This window comes from Lampetra fluviatilis, chromosome 21 (assembly GCF_964198595.1).
Source record: "Lampetra fluviatilis chromosome 21, kcLamFluv1.1, whole genome shotgun sequence".
NCBI lineage: Eukaryota > Metazoa > Chordata > Hyperoartia > Petromyzontiformes > Petromyzontidae > Lampetra > Lampetra fluviatilis.
Genome location: NC_136295.1, coordinates 2,177,254 through 2,197,079, shown reverse-complemented (window position 1 = coordinate 2,197,079; position 19,826 = coordinate 2,177,254). Strand labels below are relative to the sequence as shown.

The 19,826-nt window shown below is 44.3% G+C and overlaps 1 protein-coding gene across 1 annotated transcript in view; it reads left to right on the top strand.

Moving 5' to 3' along the window:
* The window catches only part of NEB (nebulin), a 210,937-nt gene that overhangs the window by 105,583 nt on the left and 85,528 nt on the right, over positions 1-19,826 (top strand). The window contains exons 82-98 of the mRNA XM_078865795.1: positions 1,597-1,908; positions 2,392-2,496; positions 2,864-2,968; positions 3,264-3,368; positions 5,320-5,424; positions 6,274-6,387; positions 7,078-7,275; positions 8,539-8,643; positions 9,808-9,912; positions 11,069-11,173; positions 12,435-12,539; positions 13,031-13,144; positions 13,976-14,173; positions 15,472-15,576; positions 16,651-16,755; positions 17,356-17,463; positions 18,623-18,730. Coding sequence (XP_078721921.1) covers positions 1,597-1,908; positions 2,392-2,496; positions 2,864-2,968; positions 3,264-3,368; positions 5,320-5,424; positions 6,274-6,387; positions 7,078-7,275; positions 8,539-8,643; positions 9,808-9,912; positions 11,069-11,173; positions 12,435-12,539; positions 13,031-13,144; positions 13,976-14,173; positions 15,472-15,576; positions 16,651-16,755; positions 17,356-17,463; positions 18,623-18,730 — 2,202 coding nt within the window. The remainder of the gene's footprint in view (positions 1-1,596; positions 1,909-2,391; positions 2,497-2,863; positions 2,969-3,263; positions 3,369-5,319; positions 5,425-6,273; positions 6,388-7,077; positions 7,276-8,538; positions 8,644-9,807; positions 9,913-11,068; positions 11,174-12,434; positions 12,540-13,030; positions 13,145-13,975; positions 14,174-15,471; positions 15,577-16,650; positions 16,756-17,355; positions 17,464-18,622; positions 18,731-19,826) is intronic.

The window sequence follows — 19,826 nt, the reverse complement described above, 5'->3', positions numbered from 1 at the left end:
AATGTAGTGGCCACGAGTGGCTGCAAGGGTCATGTGAACCCATCACTGGCAAGATATACGAATGGAAAACAAAAAAACGTAGATTCTTACACGCACGATTCGATGTACGTATCTTGAGTTTTAAGAGGCGATGTTGCCAAATTGTAGCATTGTTGCACAATCCTAATAGCACAGCATGTCAAGTCATGTGACAGTTGCCTACAGGTTAATGGTGTGCTGGGTCACTGGTAGCAGTGTAAATAGTATCTTGCTTAATTATCTCCGTGGTTGTATCCGGGCCTCTATTATGTAAAACAGCCCTGTCTGCACACTGTGTGGAAATTTGCACTACTTCAAGATATTCGGGGATTTGATTTACACGTCGGTGGAGAGCCGTTTAGAACTAGCAGATCGGTGCGACTTGGGGGAGCTCATAGAGGCAATGGCGTAGACACCAACCTTATGCATGTAAGCATGTTGAACTTCTTTCACACCCTACGTAGCCGACCTTGCTAATCGGAGGTGCGGGGAAAGGACAACAAACTAAACACAAAAAGCAGCTCTAAAGAAGTGGGTTTTCAATCTAATTGATTTAAAAGTGCAGGGCTCCCAGTGGCTTCCTAATATCGGAGGGGGAGAGCGTTCCAGACGTCCGCAGAAGCGCATCTAAAAGGGTGCGATGCGGTGACCGTCTTTGTTCGATGGCCAGCCAAAAGCCGCTGCTGCGAGGATGACCAGAGTTGAGTGATGGTTTATATTACACTCTGTCAATATGTAAATTGCTCTCAACCACTTCAGCGTGAACACTTGATTAAATAAGCAAACGTAAAAAATAACTATTACGTTTGAGAAAAAAATCTAGCACTTCACTCAAAGGATAAAACTCTTGCATCATATTAAATTTAGAACATAAAATATATATACACGTACATTTATCTTCATTTGGAGATCACCTTTGTCGCTAATTATCCCTATCTTCTAAAGTGATGTTGTTACATAATTACCACTCATAGAAAGGCAGGAGTACTTGCCCAGCTATGTACAATATATTCGGATTATTCCCAGTACAACTAGTGATCATAATCAGCCACAAAAAATAACATAATGATGTTTCCAAGCTGCATGAAGATGTGACTTGGGGCACTATGTGCAATATATCTGCAAATGACTCATGCCTCCCTATTGGCGGCATCATCTTGTGCAAGCAGATCCATCTCAACATTAAGGCCGCAATAAACAGATAGAGAGAATCAAACCACAGGGACAAAGAGAGACGTAGAGACACACGCACATACAGGAGAGACACAGAAATACACAGAAGAGACAGATGCAGAGTGAGACATGAAGAGAGAGATACAATAAGACAGACACATAGAGTCAGGCGCAGTAAGATACATAAAGATAGACAGGAATACACAGAGACACGGACGCAGATGGGCACACATAACTGTGAAGGTTTTTAATGCAGTGGAGCCCCTGTACACATACATGCCCAGAATCAGAATATGTATTCATACTGGAGGAATCTGATGATCTATAAAGCTCTTTTTCACAGCTGTCCATTAATGCCCATGCTGCACGTGTGTAAATTTTAACAAATGCCCGATGCGTGCACAGATCAAATACAAGCACGCACACATCAAGGACAGAGGCCACTTGATCGGGTGCCACAGCGTCCACGAAGACCCCATGCTCGAGCACTGCGCCAAGGTGGGCAAGATGCAGAGCGACCTGGAGTACAAGAAGGACTTCCACAAGACCAAGACCAAGTGCCACCTGCCGCACGACATGCTCAACGTCGTCGCCGCCAAGAAGTACCAGGGGATGATCAGCGACATCCCCTATCGCACCTACCTGCACCAGTGGACCTGCATGCCCGACCAGAACGACGTCATCCAGGCCAGGAAGGCCTACGACCTGCAGAGCGACGTGAGTGCGCCATCCGGTGTCACGCTTTAACAACGTCGCGATTGCTCAACGGAGGAGCCCGAGTCCAATAAACACGGAGTGGTCAGCAACAACGAAGGGTACCACTTGAGCTCTCGCCTGGTTAAAATGAAAGAAAACTTGGAACTAACTTGAACTTTGCAGCAGAAATATCTTCCCAAGGATACAACTGAAGTTGTTCACGATAAGGGAGGTGTGATAACTACAAATATGATGGGAAGCTCTTCCCTTCTTCCGCAAGATTCCTCATACGCTGCCGTGCCAGAGTATCACGCTAATTACTTCCACTCTGTTTCCATCCATTAATAAGTTGAAATTCTTATACGTCTAATGGAAATCACCTGATGTGAGTCAATGAAGAATGTCTAAAGTTGTCATGGGGTGGCTGGATTATTGTTTTCTGCCTTTTACTAAGATGTATCTTTTATCCATGTTTATGAGTGCGTTCATGCTGTTGTTTTGCAGTTTGTGTACAAGGCCGACCTGGAATGGCTCCGAGGTTGTGGATGGCTTCCCACCGGATCTGTGGATGTGGAGAAAGTTAAAAGGGCACAGAATATACTCAATGATGTGAGTTGAGTTTTTATTTTATTTTCTTGGCATCTCAGGCCACTCGTTGTTAAGAGTTGCATCATCAATTATTAACAACCTCGTCTTGACTTTCCCAATGATTATAACCATAGTTATTATAACGTTGTCATCGACATTAATTTATAATGGGAGAAATGTAAGTATTTAGTACTCATATTTGATTAGCATATGACTTGGCAACATACTTATATAAGGATAATGTATTCATTTCAATCAATAATATCCTTAAACTCACTCACACCACAGACTTACTCTGTGATGACCGTAATACACCGATCCTTCGTTGCTGATGTGCTCGCACGCCACTGATACGGCACCAACGCTTTGTGCATTTGTTTTGTTCCAGAACAAGTACAAATCGGCGGCCCTGCAGGGCACGAGGAATTACAGCGTAGTGACCGACACGCCCGCCTACCTCACTGCTCTGCAAAGCGGCATCCAGCTCAGCGATGTGAGCTCCATGTAAACACATTACCAGTCAATGCCATGCGGTGAGAAGAGGACGTTCAAATTAATCCACAATAATGTGTTTTTTTTTATTCGATCGCGTAAATATAAATGTGTTGTTTAAAAAAATAACTTTATTATGGCTAATATTGGTCGTGAAAGCCTATATGTTAAACTGACTAGAATTAATGCGTTGTTCTTTTAATGCATGCATAATTAGATGCTTTTTAACCAAGTTATTTTAAAATCTAGCGGCTTCGGTGCAATGATGAGGCGGGCGGTATGCCTTTGATTTGCAGGTGAAATACAAGGAGGCCTTCAACCTGGAGAAAGGGAACAGCCACATGTCACCGGACGCCCCGCAGTTCAACCTGTCACGCGAGGCCTCCAAGCTGTGCAGCGAGGTCCCTGCAGCGCCGCCATCCACACGGAGGGCTCATGCGTCCTCTCCACACTCGGATATGCAAACATAACATTAGTATTATTATTCGTAATAGATTGGTTTGGTACTGTAATGATCTGGACAAATGTACCACCGTAAGACTTTTCACCACCCGACACAGCCAAACAAGTTAAATTGTCACGTGTGCACGCGACAATATTTACTGTCTCAGCTCTCCCGCCCGTAAGTTGAAGAACAATCCTCACAGCGAAATTCGGCAATTATTATAAACGGAGTTCTGCTTCGAACTTTGCCCAGCATCTTCAGAAGAAGATCAAGGAAGTCGTAATACAATGCATGAAGTCAAATGATATTATTACATATATAGCTAACACAAATATAAACTTTGGCAGTTGGAAAACTATTGTTCAGATAGGGTTCAAGGTAAAGCTTTTCATATACATCTTATGACCTATAAGTACATACTGGACCTTGACTGTTCAAATCTAGCAGCGGCCCTGGTTATTGCTGTGAGTGCATTAACCGTAAAAATGTTTAAGCCATCTTCTTCAGAGTGGATGTTAAATAATCCATGATATAATTTGCAAGATTAGGTCATTGCTGACAATTACAAACAAAAAATACCCGCAAACTACTCACTATTTTGGTATTTTACCAGGTAAGGCCGACTGAGCTATTTTGGCCACAAATGATAGCTCAACAAAGTAACTTATCATCACGTGGACATTTATAGCAGCCAAATACTCTCCAACACATGTTTCATAGCAATCATCTTCTACATAGCAATAATATACTGCAAAAACCTGGCAGGACCCTCCTGAAAGGCCATGAGACTCGGCGAGGTTTTTCTGGGTAAACACATTATACTATAATAATATAATTACAAATGTAAATTCATGAAATGAGGCTTAGAGCTCTATGTTACCAATTAGCACATTTGCCCAAAATCTACAGAAAATAAGTCCCTCATGGATATACAAAGACCATGAACGTCTCTGGGTAAGTCATTACAAAGGACGAAGTTAGGTAAAAGGGATCACGGACGTGGTTGCACTGTGAGTGAGTGCAACAAAAATTCAGTGCAACGTTGCATATCCGTCACAAATCTGCCCTCACTAATTAACTGCCCGCACCCAGCACACCCAGCAATGTGTTCTTGATCTCGCGTACATTCGCTTACTCCTGAAGCACAGCACCGCACAGATTATTTGGGCTGCTATACATTTTGACGTGAAAAGCCACTTCTTTGAGATATCATTTGCGGCCAGGTCGCTTCTGAAAAAAAAGCAAATAGCTCAGTGGCCTTTAACTGATAAGATAAAAACAATTGTTTAGTTTCATTTGTATACTTTTTAAAGTTAATTTTTTACCTTTCTAATACTTTGCACTCCTATAGGTTTTTTGTTTTCTTTGTTGTAACGTGCTGACCCCGTGGCCTCTACTGGATGTCTGTGAAAAAGAGCTTCATAGCTCATCAGATTTCTCCAGAATAAATAAATGTTTTTATTTTGAGGTCGCTTCTGAAAAAGAGCTATATAGCTCATTGGGCCTTAACTGCTAAAATAAAAATAGTTTAGTTTAGCATGTTCACATGGTTAAAGCAGTAGTTTGCACTTTACATTTGTCCAGTGACCTCTGTGAGCACGGTGGTGTATGCAGCGCCAATGTTCTGTCAACGTTCACATATCCGACCCTTTCACACATCCGCCAAAAGTTAAGTACCCAGTGAGTAGTCGGATGTGCCACGTTGCGCCGTACCTCCTGGCACCAACTGCAGTAAACCTTGAGACAAACCACACCACATAGACGCTGTGGCTTCCACCTCGGATGCCGCTTATTGCTGTGAGCCAATGTTGATAAAAATGCTGCTGATGTTTCGTTTCTCTGTCTCCACTACATCGTTATGTTGCACGGCAGTAAGTGGCAGTGTTTTTGTTCCTCTGGCATTACAGAAGCTGTACAAGGAGAGCTGGGACAATTCGAAATCCACGGGCTACATCCTCCCTGTGGACTACCTGCCTCTGGTCAATGCCAAGAACATACGCAACAACAGCTTGGTGAGTCGCGGACCCTCAACAGGCGGACTGGGAAGGGGGAGACGGGGTTAGAGCAGGCATCGACACCAATGCAAGCGACATCGAGAATATTATTTATTGCTTTACAGACGTGCACATTATTTCACGGCGCCTGTAACAATTGTATTGATTCACCAAATTAAAATAAATTCTCATGCTCATGATGTATAGGTCCATCGAATGTTGTGCATGGGAACTGATTAATTAGAATGTATGCAACATTTTCTTTGCAAATCGCATGCCAGTGTAACATTTAAGTTTTAGTGACTGAACTTGAATGCACAAATTTAGACAGAAAACTTTTTGAAAATACAAACGAGTTGGTAAGATGAGCCAAAATATAATAGAAAATATAATAGAAAGTATATAATCGATTCTTGAATAAAAATTGGATTCTGACGATTAATAAAATTGCTGAAGGATTGAATAGTTATGTGTCTAGCATTTACCATGATTGCATAACATTGTTAATTGAGGCAAAGTTTCAATGATCTTAATCATATATTGATGAGTTGTCCCATATAATTCTTTTAATTTCAAAAGTCCTTGCTGGAGGGTTGAAATTGGACAGAGGGCCTCAATTAATTCGTGGCACTGAAACCCTTGAAACATCCGAGTTTCGCCACGACCCTTGAGCCATCCACCCGACTTATTTTCATCCTCCCTCGCAAAAATCTATTGGTCACGTGCACATTTGGAGTTATCAACTTTGGCCTGAGGGGGTTGGGGGGGTGTGAGTTGAGAGGCACAGGTCTTAAGTTCTGGTGGACTTGGTCCAGGCGCGGGGGACTTTGCGGATGACCTCGGCTCCCCTATTTTGCGTCTGTGCAGCTGAAGTACAAACAGGAGTACGAGCAGACCAAGGCGCACATCCAAGGCATGAAGTCCATGAAGGAGTTCCCTTCGGTCGCGTTGCTGCTCAACCTCGCCAAGAACAGGAGCCAGGTTCGTGTTGACGTCACGGCGCAGTCGTATATGTGCTGATATTTCAGCCACTCAGCTAAATGCATGTTGAACTTTGAGCTCAATATTGTTGGACATAATCCTTCAGCAAAACATATTCAACACATCTATTGCAATGCAGTGTAATTGAGATGTATTATAGAAGTGTGACAAAGTGATGTTTTGTACGTAGAGATGGGCGCATTCTTGAATGGTTATGTTTGAACACCATCAGACAGATTCACGGATACCAGGTTAATATGACCACATGTATTTTTTTTGCCTTTTCAGTATATAAAAATTTTCTCTTGAAACAACGTAAGGGTTTTTTTTGGGTTAGATCGTGTGAATATACATGTGTCGTTAAACCCGCCACTATCCGACACCGCTAATTAGTAAGGTTTGTCACGTTAACAAAATGTGCCAATTCGGTACTACTTCAGCACACAAGTGTGTTAGAGAGTAAACCCACAGCATGTACAATTTTAGTACAACTTATAACTGAAGTCAGTGTTAACTGTCAGGATTGATGAAGGGGACAGTAAGAGTTTCTTAAAACATCTTTTTGTAATTCCCTCAACATTTGCCGTCAGCAAACCCAATTCAGCTGCAAGTTTTCAACTGAAATTCGAATGACGCGCCCGCGATTTTAAGACCAAGGCAACCTCGCCGTGCAATGCCTCTCGCTTTCAGCTGGAGTACACGAAGGGCTACGAGAAGACAAAATCCAAGGTCCACATCCCGGCGGACATGCTGAGCAACCTGCAGGCAAAGAAGTGCCAGCAGATCCTCAGCGAACTGGAGTACCGCCGTCACCTGCACCAGTGGACGTGTCACCCCGAGCAGAATGAAGTTTTGCAGGCGCGCAAGGCCTACGACATGCAGAGCGACGTGAGTGGCGCCGTGCCTGCATCAACGCCTTTTACACCGTCGCGCTTGCTAAACGGAGGATCCCGGGTCCTGTGAACACCGAGTGGTCAGCAACAACGACGGGTACCACTTGAGCTCTCGCCTGGTTAAAATTAAAAGCAACATCGAAACTCACTGGAACTTCGCAGCAGAAATATCTGCTCAGAGGTACAACTGAAATTGTTTACGATGAGGGAGGTGCGATAACGGCAAAGACGACAGGAAGTTCTTCCCATCTCCCGCACGATTTCTCAAATGCAGCCGTGCCAGAGTCTCACACTTGTTACTTAAACTCTGTTTCCATCCATTAACAAGTCTAATGCCAACCAATTTTCGCTCTCAGTTCTGCAGCACTGATGGTGATTGGGATTCGAAAGAGGCCTCCAAATGTTGTCAGTGACTTTAAATACAAAAAAAACGAACGCACTTGTTGATAGCCTCAGCCAGATAGCCACACAACAGGGCAAAGCCTCTTCAAGGGTACTCTTGATGAGTGTCCAAACAGTGTCTGAGTTGCTACATGCTTCCCAACTGCGAACAGTGATACTCACAGGTATATTCTCTCTGTGTCTCTACCCTTAATTTCTCTCTCTTCCACTTATCCTCCTCATCTTTACGTCTATTACATCACTCAAAGAACATCTACCAATCTAAGGCATTGCCTTGTGCATACCCTAGGCCTCGAAGGCCAACACTTTTCTTTCCATGTGGTCATTTGTTTTTAAAGTGGATGTTTGTTTTTGTGTGTGAAGTATTTATTCATACCTTAATTTATTACACCGTACTCTTTGGTTCTTTATTATTATTAATATTATTTTATGTTAAAGAAGCAGCTTATTATTTCTGTGGTCATGAAACATGTTTACAGAGTATTGTACAATATTATAATTGGTTTTTTACACTTCTATCTGGCAACAAAACTGACACCTTTTTTACAAGGAGTCATGTTTGCATAGACCACAATACCTGCAGCCATAATGCAAACAAAAAACATAACTCTGATAATATATGCACTGTCCTTGAAAAAGGTGTCAGTTTTGTTGCCAGATAGAAGGGTAAAAGAACAATTATCATATTTTTTACTGGCAAATGAGGTTCCAATGGGGGTATTGTACAATATTTAACAAATAGTCAGTTAAACATTGTATAATGCTAAAATCTTTAAATGACGAGAAAACCCCACCACAACAGAAAACAATACCTATCTTATAATACTTGTGTCCTTTACGTTTCCTTTTTTTACAGATTCTATACAAAGACGACCTGACTTGGCTGAAGGGAATTGGCTGCAATGTTTATGAAACACCCGACATCATGAGGGCCAAGAACGCCTGTGACCTCATCAGTTCTGTGAGTACCCTTTGTGACTCGTACTTTCTAATGGATCGTATTTGCTTCCGATATTAACCCTTTTGTGCTATTGCAGTCACTTCTCGAGGTGATGAATCATTCCGTAACTGTCACAGAGCAGTGCAACCCCCTCCCCCCCCCTGGTCGAGAACAGTCCACGGAAGCAGATATCACAGAACTGCTTCTGAGATCCCAGAAATGCTTCTGGGATCCCTTCAAGCGACACCGTACAAGGGGCAGTACTGCTAGATGGAGTGATGTTCCTTGCTTGACAGTCAGAACCAATATTTGTAATTCTCAAGAGCTGGGACTTAGCCATATGAAGTGCAAAAGCTATTTTTTTCTTGGTGGATTTTGAATATGGTTCTTGGGGGCCGGGCTGACACCATCATCTCACTACCATTGAGAACTTAGTTTAATCACAGGCAGCTGCCTGGATACCAGCTCAGCGCTTGGAGTTTTGAGCCACCCGCCTGCTCCCTTTGTCACTCAAACATATACTCATACACTGCACGTATATGTCTGCGAAACATGTAATTACACGAGATACTAAACCCTCTGTTATCAAAGCAGCATACCTGTCAACTCCTTATCAGTGCCTACCTTATTACAGACCAATTCAGACCTTATTGGTCACTCTGTACCCTTATAAATCTCAACGTTCATTCTACAAAGACCCATCACAAGAGAGAAACACAAACAAATAGACAACACAAAATTTGTACTCCCTGTACAAGAATATGGGTAACCGTATGGGTTGACAGGTATGAAGCAGATTTGAAGCTTTCGTGACTGCAGGAATCCATACTCTTTGGTTCTTTTGGTAAAGTCACGTAGTTAGAAATAAAATAAAATATAACAAATCACAACGTTTCGATCGTAACATAAGCAGTCGTCATCAGGCCTGAAGACGACTGCTTGTGTAGGTATGAAGCAGGCTAACATGTAGATTGGAAAATCCTGATTGTAAGAAATGTTTTGAAACATTTATTTTTCACAAACAACATTTGTTGATAAATTCACTTTGGAGAAGCGTCCACTGACTAAGAGTCGCACACGCGTGCGGGAGGATTATCGAATGCTGCTCGTGAACAGAATGTACTAGACGCCAGCCTCCGAGCCACGGTTTTGTTTGTGTGTGCGTCTGCCTTCACGCTTCTGCAGAACAAGTACAAGGCGGCCGCCATCGAAGCCACGAAGGAGTACAGCGTGGTGACCGACACGCCGGCCTACATCACCGCCCTACGTTGCGGCCACCAGCTGAGTGACGTGAGTCACCACGCGCGTCGCCGCCCGTGTCGCCGCCAGCCGCTCCGTACCACCGTACTGAGCTGCCCCGTGCCGTCGGTCCGGAGGAAATGGCGGTGATCCCAGCCCGTGGCCAGTGGCCATCAATAGGCGCGGTCAAATCGGCCTGCAAAAAAAACCACTGGAATATTATGGGAGTCATAGATATCACGTAAACCGTCCCCGCACAAGTAGTGCAGTATCTCTTTCCCTAGCTCCTAAGAATGAAGATGTTGTTGAGAGTTATCTTACAAAGGAGTTACTTTAGTTGATTTCTCAAATACACTTTGAAATTGGAATGTATTACCTCATTCGTAATTTTCACGCTGGAGCAATTGATTTCGTCCGTGGGTATATATCACTATACGACAATTGTGATGTTCAGTGAATCATGTAGAATCCTCACAACCGAATGCGAATTAGGTCAGTGTTTTAAGAGTTCGGCTGAAAATAATTCAGACATCCGTTCAAGAGAAGAGCCGTTCAGGAGTCGGTTTGTCAGTCATCTACATGCAAGTGAAAATATCGATAATGCGTTATTGTTCAATTACCCAAGGTGCACATATAGCACGTACGGGGTGAATGGTTTAGAAGAAAACGATATGGCACTCGTTGCAGTCGGTCAGGAATTGCATTCGCAGAGACATGCTAACGGACTCATTGGAAAATATATGATGATATCCATTGATGTACCATGGTAGATACTCCTAGACTAGAATGGCGAGCCAAAGCTATGTTATGGTGAATGTGTCAAACGCTCTGTAATCAAGTAACATGCAGTGCATGGTAAAATCTTAACAAGAACAGCCACTATACTGTGGTGTGGTTATTAACCACGCTGGAGTGTTTCTAAGGTGGGGTGACTTTGCAAGTAAGTCGGGATTTGCTCACACCCTTAGAAACTCGTGATAATTATTGTTGCAGCGGCAGTTTAAAACCCAAAAAGGTTTTACCCGTGAGTATTGTTCCAGCTTGCTTCGATGTACCTCGGGATAATGCACACAACAGAGTATTAGGGTTAAAGAGGTTTACCAATGTTGATGTCAGGTCATCGCAATGCATGAACGCAACATGAGAGTAGCCCACGAGAAGTGGCTGTATTCCTGATGCCTCCCCACCGTCTTGCTTCCTCCCACAGAACAAGTACAAACAAGCGTTCATCCGTGAGCGCGGGAAGTGTGTCATACCCTCGGATTCATTGGCCAACGTGCACTCGTCGGACGTTCAAAAGCTCTTCAGCAATGTGAGGTTAACCGCATGCGTGCGCACACGCGTGCTGGTAGTCACACGAGTAGCCGTTGCCGCAGCACCTCAACGCCGACAGTTTTTTTTTACTTTTTTCAAACTTTTACAACAGGATCATGAACGACACTTCCCAAAGCTCCAAGAGTCCATGGGATATTCGTCACGTTTATGACACTTATGCGGATGTGAAGCTATAATCCATCATATACCGTAACTTAAGCATCATTGCTTTTTCTCTTTATTCAGTCATACGTGCGACCGTGTCACTTTCTGCCCATGTGACTGGACACTCCATGAATTCACCCTGATGATCAATTATCCAGTATTGTACGTTAAATTGAAGATGGTTTATCAATTAACTATATTAACCTACACAAGCATGCATTCGTAAAAAAGTACATACATTTTTGTATATATTGTTACGTTCGATCTATTGTTCAATCTGAATGTGTTTTGCCGATCCTTTTCCCACGTGACTATTTTGATTGTCCACCTGACCACCTGTTCGCTGCTCTTAATATTGCGCCATGTCGTCTGTATGTATGTATGTTGAAGTTCTTTCGCACCGTACGTAGCCAACTGCGCTGATCGGAGGTGCGGGAGAAGTACAACAAACTAAACAAAAAAAGAAGTTCTAAAGAAATGCATTTTAATCCACATTTAAAAGTGCATAGCTCCGGTGGCTTTCTAATATCGAAGGGAAGAGCGTTCCAGACGGCCGCAGAAGTTTTTGTTTGATGGTTTTCCAAAGGTTTGCATATCTGTCAACCCATACAGTTTACCAGTATTTTTGTGCAGGGAAATTGAGTTTACAGGTCCATACGGGCAAAAAAAAAATGTTGTCCAGTTGTATGTGTTTCTCTTGTGATGGGACTTTGTAGGGTGGTGAACTTTGAGATTTATAAGGGCATGGAGTGACCAATAAGGTCTGAATTGGTCTAATAAGCTAGGCACTGATTAGGGGTTTGCAGGTATGGGTTTGATAGTGTGTGTGTGCCCATGTAATGGGGCTCGCCATGTTACAATGCCGTAAATATTGTCATCACGATGAGTTTTCAATCTAGATTTAAAAGTGCAAAGCTCCAGTGGCGTCCTAATATCGGAAGTTTGAGCGTTCCAGACGGCCGCAGAAGTCTTTGTTCGATGGTTAGCCAGAGGTTCGATGGTTAGCGTGTGTGCGCCCGTGTAACGGGGCTCGCCATCTTACAATGCTGCGGATATTGACGTCACTGTTGACCGTGCGCCACGGATGGATGCAGAACCTGTACAAGGAGGCGTGGGATCAGGTGAAGGCCTCCAGCTACAGCATCCCCAGCGACTCGTGGGCCTTCGTCAGTGCCAAGGACCAGAAGGAGCACAGTGACGTGAGTGGAGCTGCCACTGCCGAGTGAGATGGACACGGCGCATCACCTGACAAGAGGCCAGCGCCCTTGCCAGCGCAGTACCGGCTTCACCGTTTTGCTTCAGTGTCAGAGCTGATTTTGTGTATAATGTAGAGTAGTGTATAGTGGTGGAGTGCCTCCATAGAGTCCAATGTGTTCGCTTACCGACCATTCCCCTGTTAACGACGGGCTGTTGTATCTACAGTGAATATGAATTAATGCATTGATTACCCATTTTTTGTTTAATATGATGTGTTGATAATGATGTTTGTATCTTTTATATATTAATATCCGTTGTTTAAATATAGTCATTAAGAGGAGTTCTACTGTAACTGAAAGTGGAGCATTTCTCACCCTGGGTTTTGTCGAGCTGCACAAGCAGCGTCACCCTGTGCACCTTCAAGCTAAGCGCAGCCGCCAGGCTCAAGTCCCGCGCGTGCGTAAACCCCTCGCCCACTCGTGCCTCTCTGCAGCGCAAGTATCGGGAGGAGTACGAACGGATGAAGGCCCGCTACTGCCTGCCGCGCTCTCTACAGGAGGACCCCAAGGCTATGCAAGCCCTCAAGGCCTACCAGATCCGCAGCAACGTACGCAAGCATTTTCACCATTTCACTCGCCCGCGTGTTGACCATCAAAACATTTTGCAACGCTGGGCCAACGTTGGCGTGGGTGTTGGAACCGTTGGGCCAGCGTTAGCCCAACGTTGGACTAACATTGACCAACGTTGAGCCAACGTTAGTCCAATGTTGGCCCAACGTTGGACTAACATTAGCGTGATGTTGGAACCGTTAGACCAACTTCGGCCCAACGTTGGCCAAGCGTTTCCACGTTTAACGGGTATCGGCCACACCAGGACCTGTCAGTTTATTTTGAAAGGTCAAACATACAGAAGAGCTTGATTTCAATGTCCAAATAAACACGCGTACACGTAGAGGTGCTGTGTAACCAAAATTAGTTTTACGGTTACCTTGACACAGAAACATACAAACGCAGGGTAAGTATTTAAATTACACAACCAGAGCAATGGGAGTGTTTACAAAATCAGTCGTATGCAACAGAATGCTTCGTTACCTTTAACTGTAATGACAGATGGTATCAGAGATACAGTTTAATCATTAAAGTAGATATTTTAAAAATATATTTTATGTACACGTTATCGTACACCTTGCCTGTAACATGGAACCTCCCGTCGTGGCACGTGGTAGCAGATACGCAATTTATATGTCGCAGTATTCGTGATATTTTTGTGCCGGCATAAAATGTTAACCTGCCCCCCATGGTGGCAGAGAGAGCTATTGAAGGTATCCTGCCCATCCGAGAATTGGACATTACGAACAAGCGTGGCTTCTACAGCCAATGGACGTTAATCTATTAAGGCTATACGGGAGTGGGGATGTTTTGTCTTTGTTGGCGGGCAGATCCTTTACAGAGACACGTATGAGAAGAACAAGGCGCGCGTGCACATCACGCCTGACATGTTCGAGATGGTGGGCGCCAAGGCCACACAGCGCATGGTCAGCGGCATGGACTACCGCACGTACCTCCACCACTGGGTGTGCAAGCCAGACCTGGCAGTCTTCAGCCACGCCCGTAAGGTCAACGAGCAGCTGAGCGACGTAAGTTTCTGCGTGTTTTTTAGCACACACGTGCGTGCACACATGCATGGCGTCCATTTGCCTTTTTTTTATGCCCTGTTGAAGAGGGAGGGAGCGTATGCGTGAATTTGTGCATAACTTTAGTTTAGAATCGTACATATGTATACATGTTGCACTTCTTTCGCACTGTGCGTAGCCAACCATGCCAATCGAAGGTGCGGTGGAAGGACAACAAACTAATCACAAAAAAATCTATCAAAAAAAATAGTTTTCAATCTCGATTTAAAAGTGTATAGCTCCCAGTGACTTCCTTATATCAGAAAGAAGAGAGTTCCAGATGGCCGCAGAAGCGCATGTGAACGCGCGAGATGTAGTGACCATCTTTCTTTAATGGCTAACTAAAAATCGCTGTGAGGATAACCAGAGTTTGCTTGACGGTCTATGCTCCTTGATGAGATCAGCAAGGTAAAGAATTGTGGTTAAAACTTAATTTTTACAGATCCGAGAAGCATCCTTTTTTTTACCTGGTGATGCACAACTCTGGTGGCAATTTGTACCTACCAGGTGTGAGCCTCCTCTAGGTTGACTCAGTCGAAAATAGTGGCGTAAGGTCCACATTATCCCTGGATAGCCAAAGAAAATCTAACCCAGAGCTCGCCGTACCACTCCTGTCATGTATTGTCAGTGACCCTAGTCTGTTAACCCACAATATATGTTGGACTTCTTTCACACCGCACGTAGCCAACTGTGTTAATAATGCCTATTTCCTCTTGTCGGTGAGCTTGCACAAGTCCAATCCACGTGGCCTCAAGAGTGAACCCACCTCGCCTCGCGTAGATAGCGTGTTGACATCGCTGCCGTGAAGTGGCAAATTGCAGCTGTTGTTCGAGGCATTGTTCACGTATAGGTGTGTTAAGGTGGTAAAAATGTGTAATAGATAGATGTATAAATGTGCATAAGCTGGATGTCCACAAGCAAATTATGCCTAAAAACAAATGAATTTATTCTACCTTCATTGAAACTAATGTATCCGGTGGTCAGTGGTGACTGTACGTTAGGAATAACTAACAGCAACATCGCCCTGGTACGGGCAGAGTGATGCCCACTTGCGTGGCCTGTGCCTTGTCACCTTGTACCGCACAGGGACAACTGTTTTCAGCGGGTCCCCTATGCTAAAAAAAAGGAAAAAACTATAGCTGAGCATTGGAATGTTTTGAATGAGATGTGTTGTAAGGGGCCTTGTGATGCTGCGGCATTTAAGTGCCGAACAAATGGAAATCCTTACTTTGCTAACCGTTCACGTGACATTCTATTTTCAGGTGTATTACAAAGACGACCTCAGCTGGATCAGGGGGGTCGGTGTGGCATTGTGGGACACACCAGAGATCAAACTCGCCAAGGAATCCTACAACAACCGCAGCGATGTAAGGTCCACCTCTAGAAACATGGTCACGTAAACACATTCATCACTTTTTTTATATTATTTATTTTAAAGAATTTGTGAGAAACTGGTGAATGCCTACTCATACGAAAATGTGTTAGCTCGTATGAGATTGGTTTAAAAAATAAAGTTTGGTTCATCATTTCTGGCACCATTGTGACTAATGTAACATACTTAATTTCAGATACATCAATCTGCACCTTTGAAGCTAATGTAAAGGGAAATTACTTTCAAACTTCAACAGACGTAGACTATTAATAGCTATTGCTAACATGGCGGTATTCTGTGAATATGGCTATGTGATATGAGTTGATCAGATGTATCATTTTCAAAATATTTAGAATAAACATTGGTCCTCTAAGAGTGCTTACGGTGTAACATGTGTTCTTAGGTTGCTCTGACGCCACTGTCTACAATCAACTGCGCGCATATTTTAAGGGTTTACGTTCTTGGAAACAGTGACATTCAATACTTAAGCCCTACCTAAATAATGGGGTTAGATACACGGCAACCAAAAATAGACAACATCACAATGGAAATGTCGAACCGTACGAAATGCCAAAATAAAACTAAATACTAAATAATTGAAAGAAAATCTAAAAACCCGTTACAAAAAACATTCCAAGACAATAAATAGTCATGTAAATACTGAATAGATACTGTACTTATGAAAGGCCAAAACTAACCCCCGCAGCTTAATTGGTATAGAGAGAGGTTGCCTGCGATAGGTCGAAACTGCGAGCGATAGACCCAAGATATATAAGGGTCTCCTGTGACGTTGGGACGGTGCTCAGGATGGAGGAGGAGAGATTTTACTGAGACAGACATTTTTGAGTGACGCCCAGAGGTCAACGGGGCTGACCTGCAGCCAGACGGCGGTGGTATGACTGAAACAGCAGGACGTGTAGCAGCTTTCAGCACCTTGCAGAATCGAGCAGAAGAAATAAGTGACGACAACATTGCGGTGTCATCAATGGCGGTGGTTGCGATGACCCTTTTGAAATTGACGTTTGTTTTGTTCTCCATCCTTTCACCCCCTTTGTGCCTGGTGCCACAGAACCAATACAAGGCTAAGGCGTGGGAGACGATGTCTAATTACACGCAGGTGGATGATGCTCCTGAAATCAAGCAGGCAATTATCAACGCCAAGCAGCTGAGTGACGTGAGTAGACATATGCAGACTCCTTGGCACTCAGCTTTGATTTCCCCCCCCCCCCCCCCGACATCCCATTATAGGCACCCCAGATGTGTATTCCAAATGCTTTAATTAATATTTAATTCGCTCTTGACACATTATTTATATGATAGATTCTTCCCTTGTTTCTGAGTGGGTCGTTTTAATGCTACTTTGCAAGATGTTTGTATGTATGTTGAACTTCTTTCGCACCATATGTAGCCAACCGTGCTAATCAGCGTTGCGGGGGAAGGACAACAAACTAAACACAAAAAGCAGTTTTAAAGTACTGAGTTTTCAATCTAGATTTAAAAGTGCATAGCTCCCAGCGGCTTCCTAATATCGGAAGGAAGAGCGTTCCAGACGGCCGCAGAAGCGCATCCGAAAGCGCGCGATGCGGTGACCCTTTTTGTTCGATGGCCAGCCAAAAGCCACAGCTAAGCTAAACGCCAAGATTAGATTGTATGTCCTACATCCCTTTTGCCAGTACTCACGTTGCTTGTCCATTGCATCATGGCCAGCAGGCACGTGCGGAAGACCTTGCCTGCATTTTAACATTATTTTCTCATCTCCCTCGAATCCCTGCAGCTGAACTATCGCCACAGCTACGTGAACCACATCCGGGGCCACGTCACGTCGGTCAAGAACACGGTGGAGTTGGACCGTGCGCGCAACGCAGCCCTCATACAGAACGAGGTGAGGCCCTACACCGCCTGTCGTTTGGAGCGGCACGGACTAGTGCTGCTCGGCAGGAGGCAGCGCCACCGTTAGCTGCTCTTAGCCAGGCTACGCCGCACGCGGCCTCTCGAGCAGCACCGTGGCTGGCGGCAGTGAGGGTTGGTGGATCGCACAAATTCGTTAAAAACTTTCTGGCAGTTTAGCTGGAGGATTAATTTACGGCTGTATCCCATTTGACCAGCGAATAAGAGTTATCCCCTTTCGCGCATCTGGTTTTTCTCCGGGTACTTTGGTTTCTTCTCACGTATGTATGTTGAACTTCTTTCGCACCGTACGTAGCGAACCGCGCTAATCGTTGCGGGGGAAGAACAACACACTAAACACACTCATTCATGCAGTTGGCCAAACATCCCAATATAGTACCACAGAGCTTGGATTATTGTTAACACCGGATGTGACTGAATTCCCTCTAGTGTGTGGTTTCCATGCCACTGAATTATTCTCTCTCTCTCAGAGAGTGAACGTAAACTGAGTGCGTTACAAACTGTCAACTATTATTACTCTTCTACTAATAGGCCAGGTTTCGATAGCGCACACACCTGTAATGCATTACCTTGGAGGCAGGAGTGGGTGCATCATGTCGACTTTTGAACCCCACCAACCCGTTGGGCGGTGAGGTGGCCAACGAGATCGCAGAACATCCGAATGGTTTAGCATACCCATCTGTGCAGTAATTTCAGTTGTATACCCTCACTTGCAAGGGGAGGTTTTCTCCCGGGTACTCCAGATTCCGTTCCATGTGCAAAACATTATTTCAAAATAAGTAATGCCAAACTTCCCAATGTTGGGCCTTCCTGACGAGGAGTCCTGGCACACAGTGAGGAGGCGTTCCTTCTGTTGTCTATATTTCTTCCTCGGCACCTTACTCATAACGCAGTCGAAGGTGATTGCACTCGCGATGGTTTAGTAATAGTAAATAATAAATTAAACAACTTCGCGAGCGGCAAACAAACACAGCCTTTTAGCAACAACAACAACCGTATCTCAACTGCCCCCCCCTCCACCCCTTCTGTTAATGTCACGCGCAAGTTTTCTACACGAGATAAATATAATACATTGATATTATTGTTATTGTTGTCCTTACTGTGCTCTAACCGCCGCGTGCCGTGTGCCCCAGTTTCTGTATCGGAACGCCAGTCGCAAGGCCCTGCCCTCTGGCTACAAAATCCCCGTGGACATGCCTCTCTACGTGCAAGCCAAGAAGGCCGGCAACATCCTCAGCGATGTGAGGGCCACAGCCTCTCAACTACCTCAGTACACAGCAGCAACAACAACAACAAGCACACTTTCAACAACAACTACCGCAGCACACACACAACACCTTCAACAATAACCACCACAATACACACACACCTTGAACAACAACGACCACAATACACACACAACACCTTCAACAACAATAACCGCAATACACACACACACAACACTGTCAACAACCATCGCAATACACACAACGACCGCAGCACACACACACACAATAACAACTACCGTAACACACACATACAACAACACACACAATACCTTTAATAACAATTACCGCAGCACACACACACTTACAGGAGCTTCTCGCACTGCACATCTTTGCAATGTCATCGTCTCTCTCATTCGCAAAGCTCTCATAGCCTCACTCAATTCAAGGAGTGCATTTTTCTCTTATCTACGACACCTTCAATCTTGTGCTGTTTCTTGCTGGCCGCTGGGCGTGTTGGGGCGTTTTGGACCTGTTCTCAGCAAGCACAGATTAAAGCATCAGCAATTGCTCCTGCAGCTGCACACATAGCAAAAGAATCAGCTGCAGCGGCCATGTCTGTAAAATGTATAAATGGACAATGACCACAAAAGTTATCGACCATCGCAACATGCGGTGCTGTTCATAAAACAAACGCAACGAAAGCAAATGATCAGATCTGTAAATTAGGAGAAAGAGCCACCATAACAGGAGTAGTGTGAATGTGGCCACTCCACGTGTATGGTACCCAGATGCAGCAGTGAGCATCGTTGACGATACTGTGCTGATGAGCCACATAAAAGACGAAGCCGGTAAACAGTTGTCTATCTCTGTATCGCTGTCGCCTGTGAGTCGGTCACATTATTTTTATGGTGACCAAAGACAAGACGACCACAATGCATTTCTTCAGGAAATGCTGATGGTTTTTTGCCTAATGCACCATAAGCCTGGGCGCTGTTTACACGTGTCTGCGTGTTGTTTCAACCTTCACGGCAATGTACTTGCAAAAAACAAACACAGCAGCGATAACTATACTCTTTCAGCAGAAACCACAGCCTTAATAACACCACCACTTACAACAAGTGTACCAGAT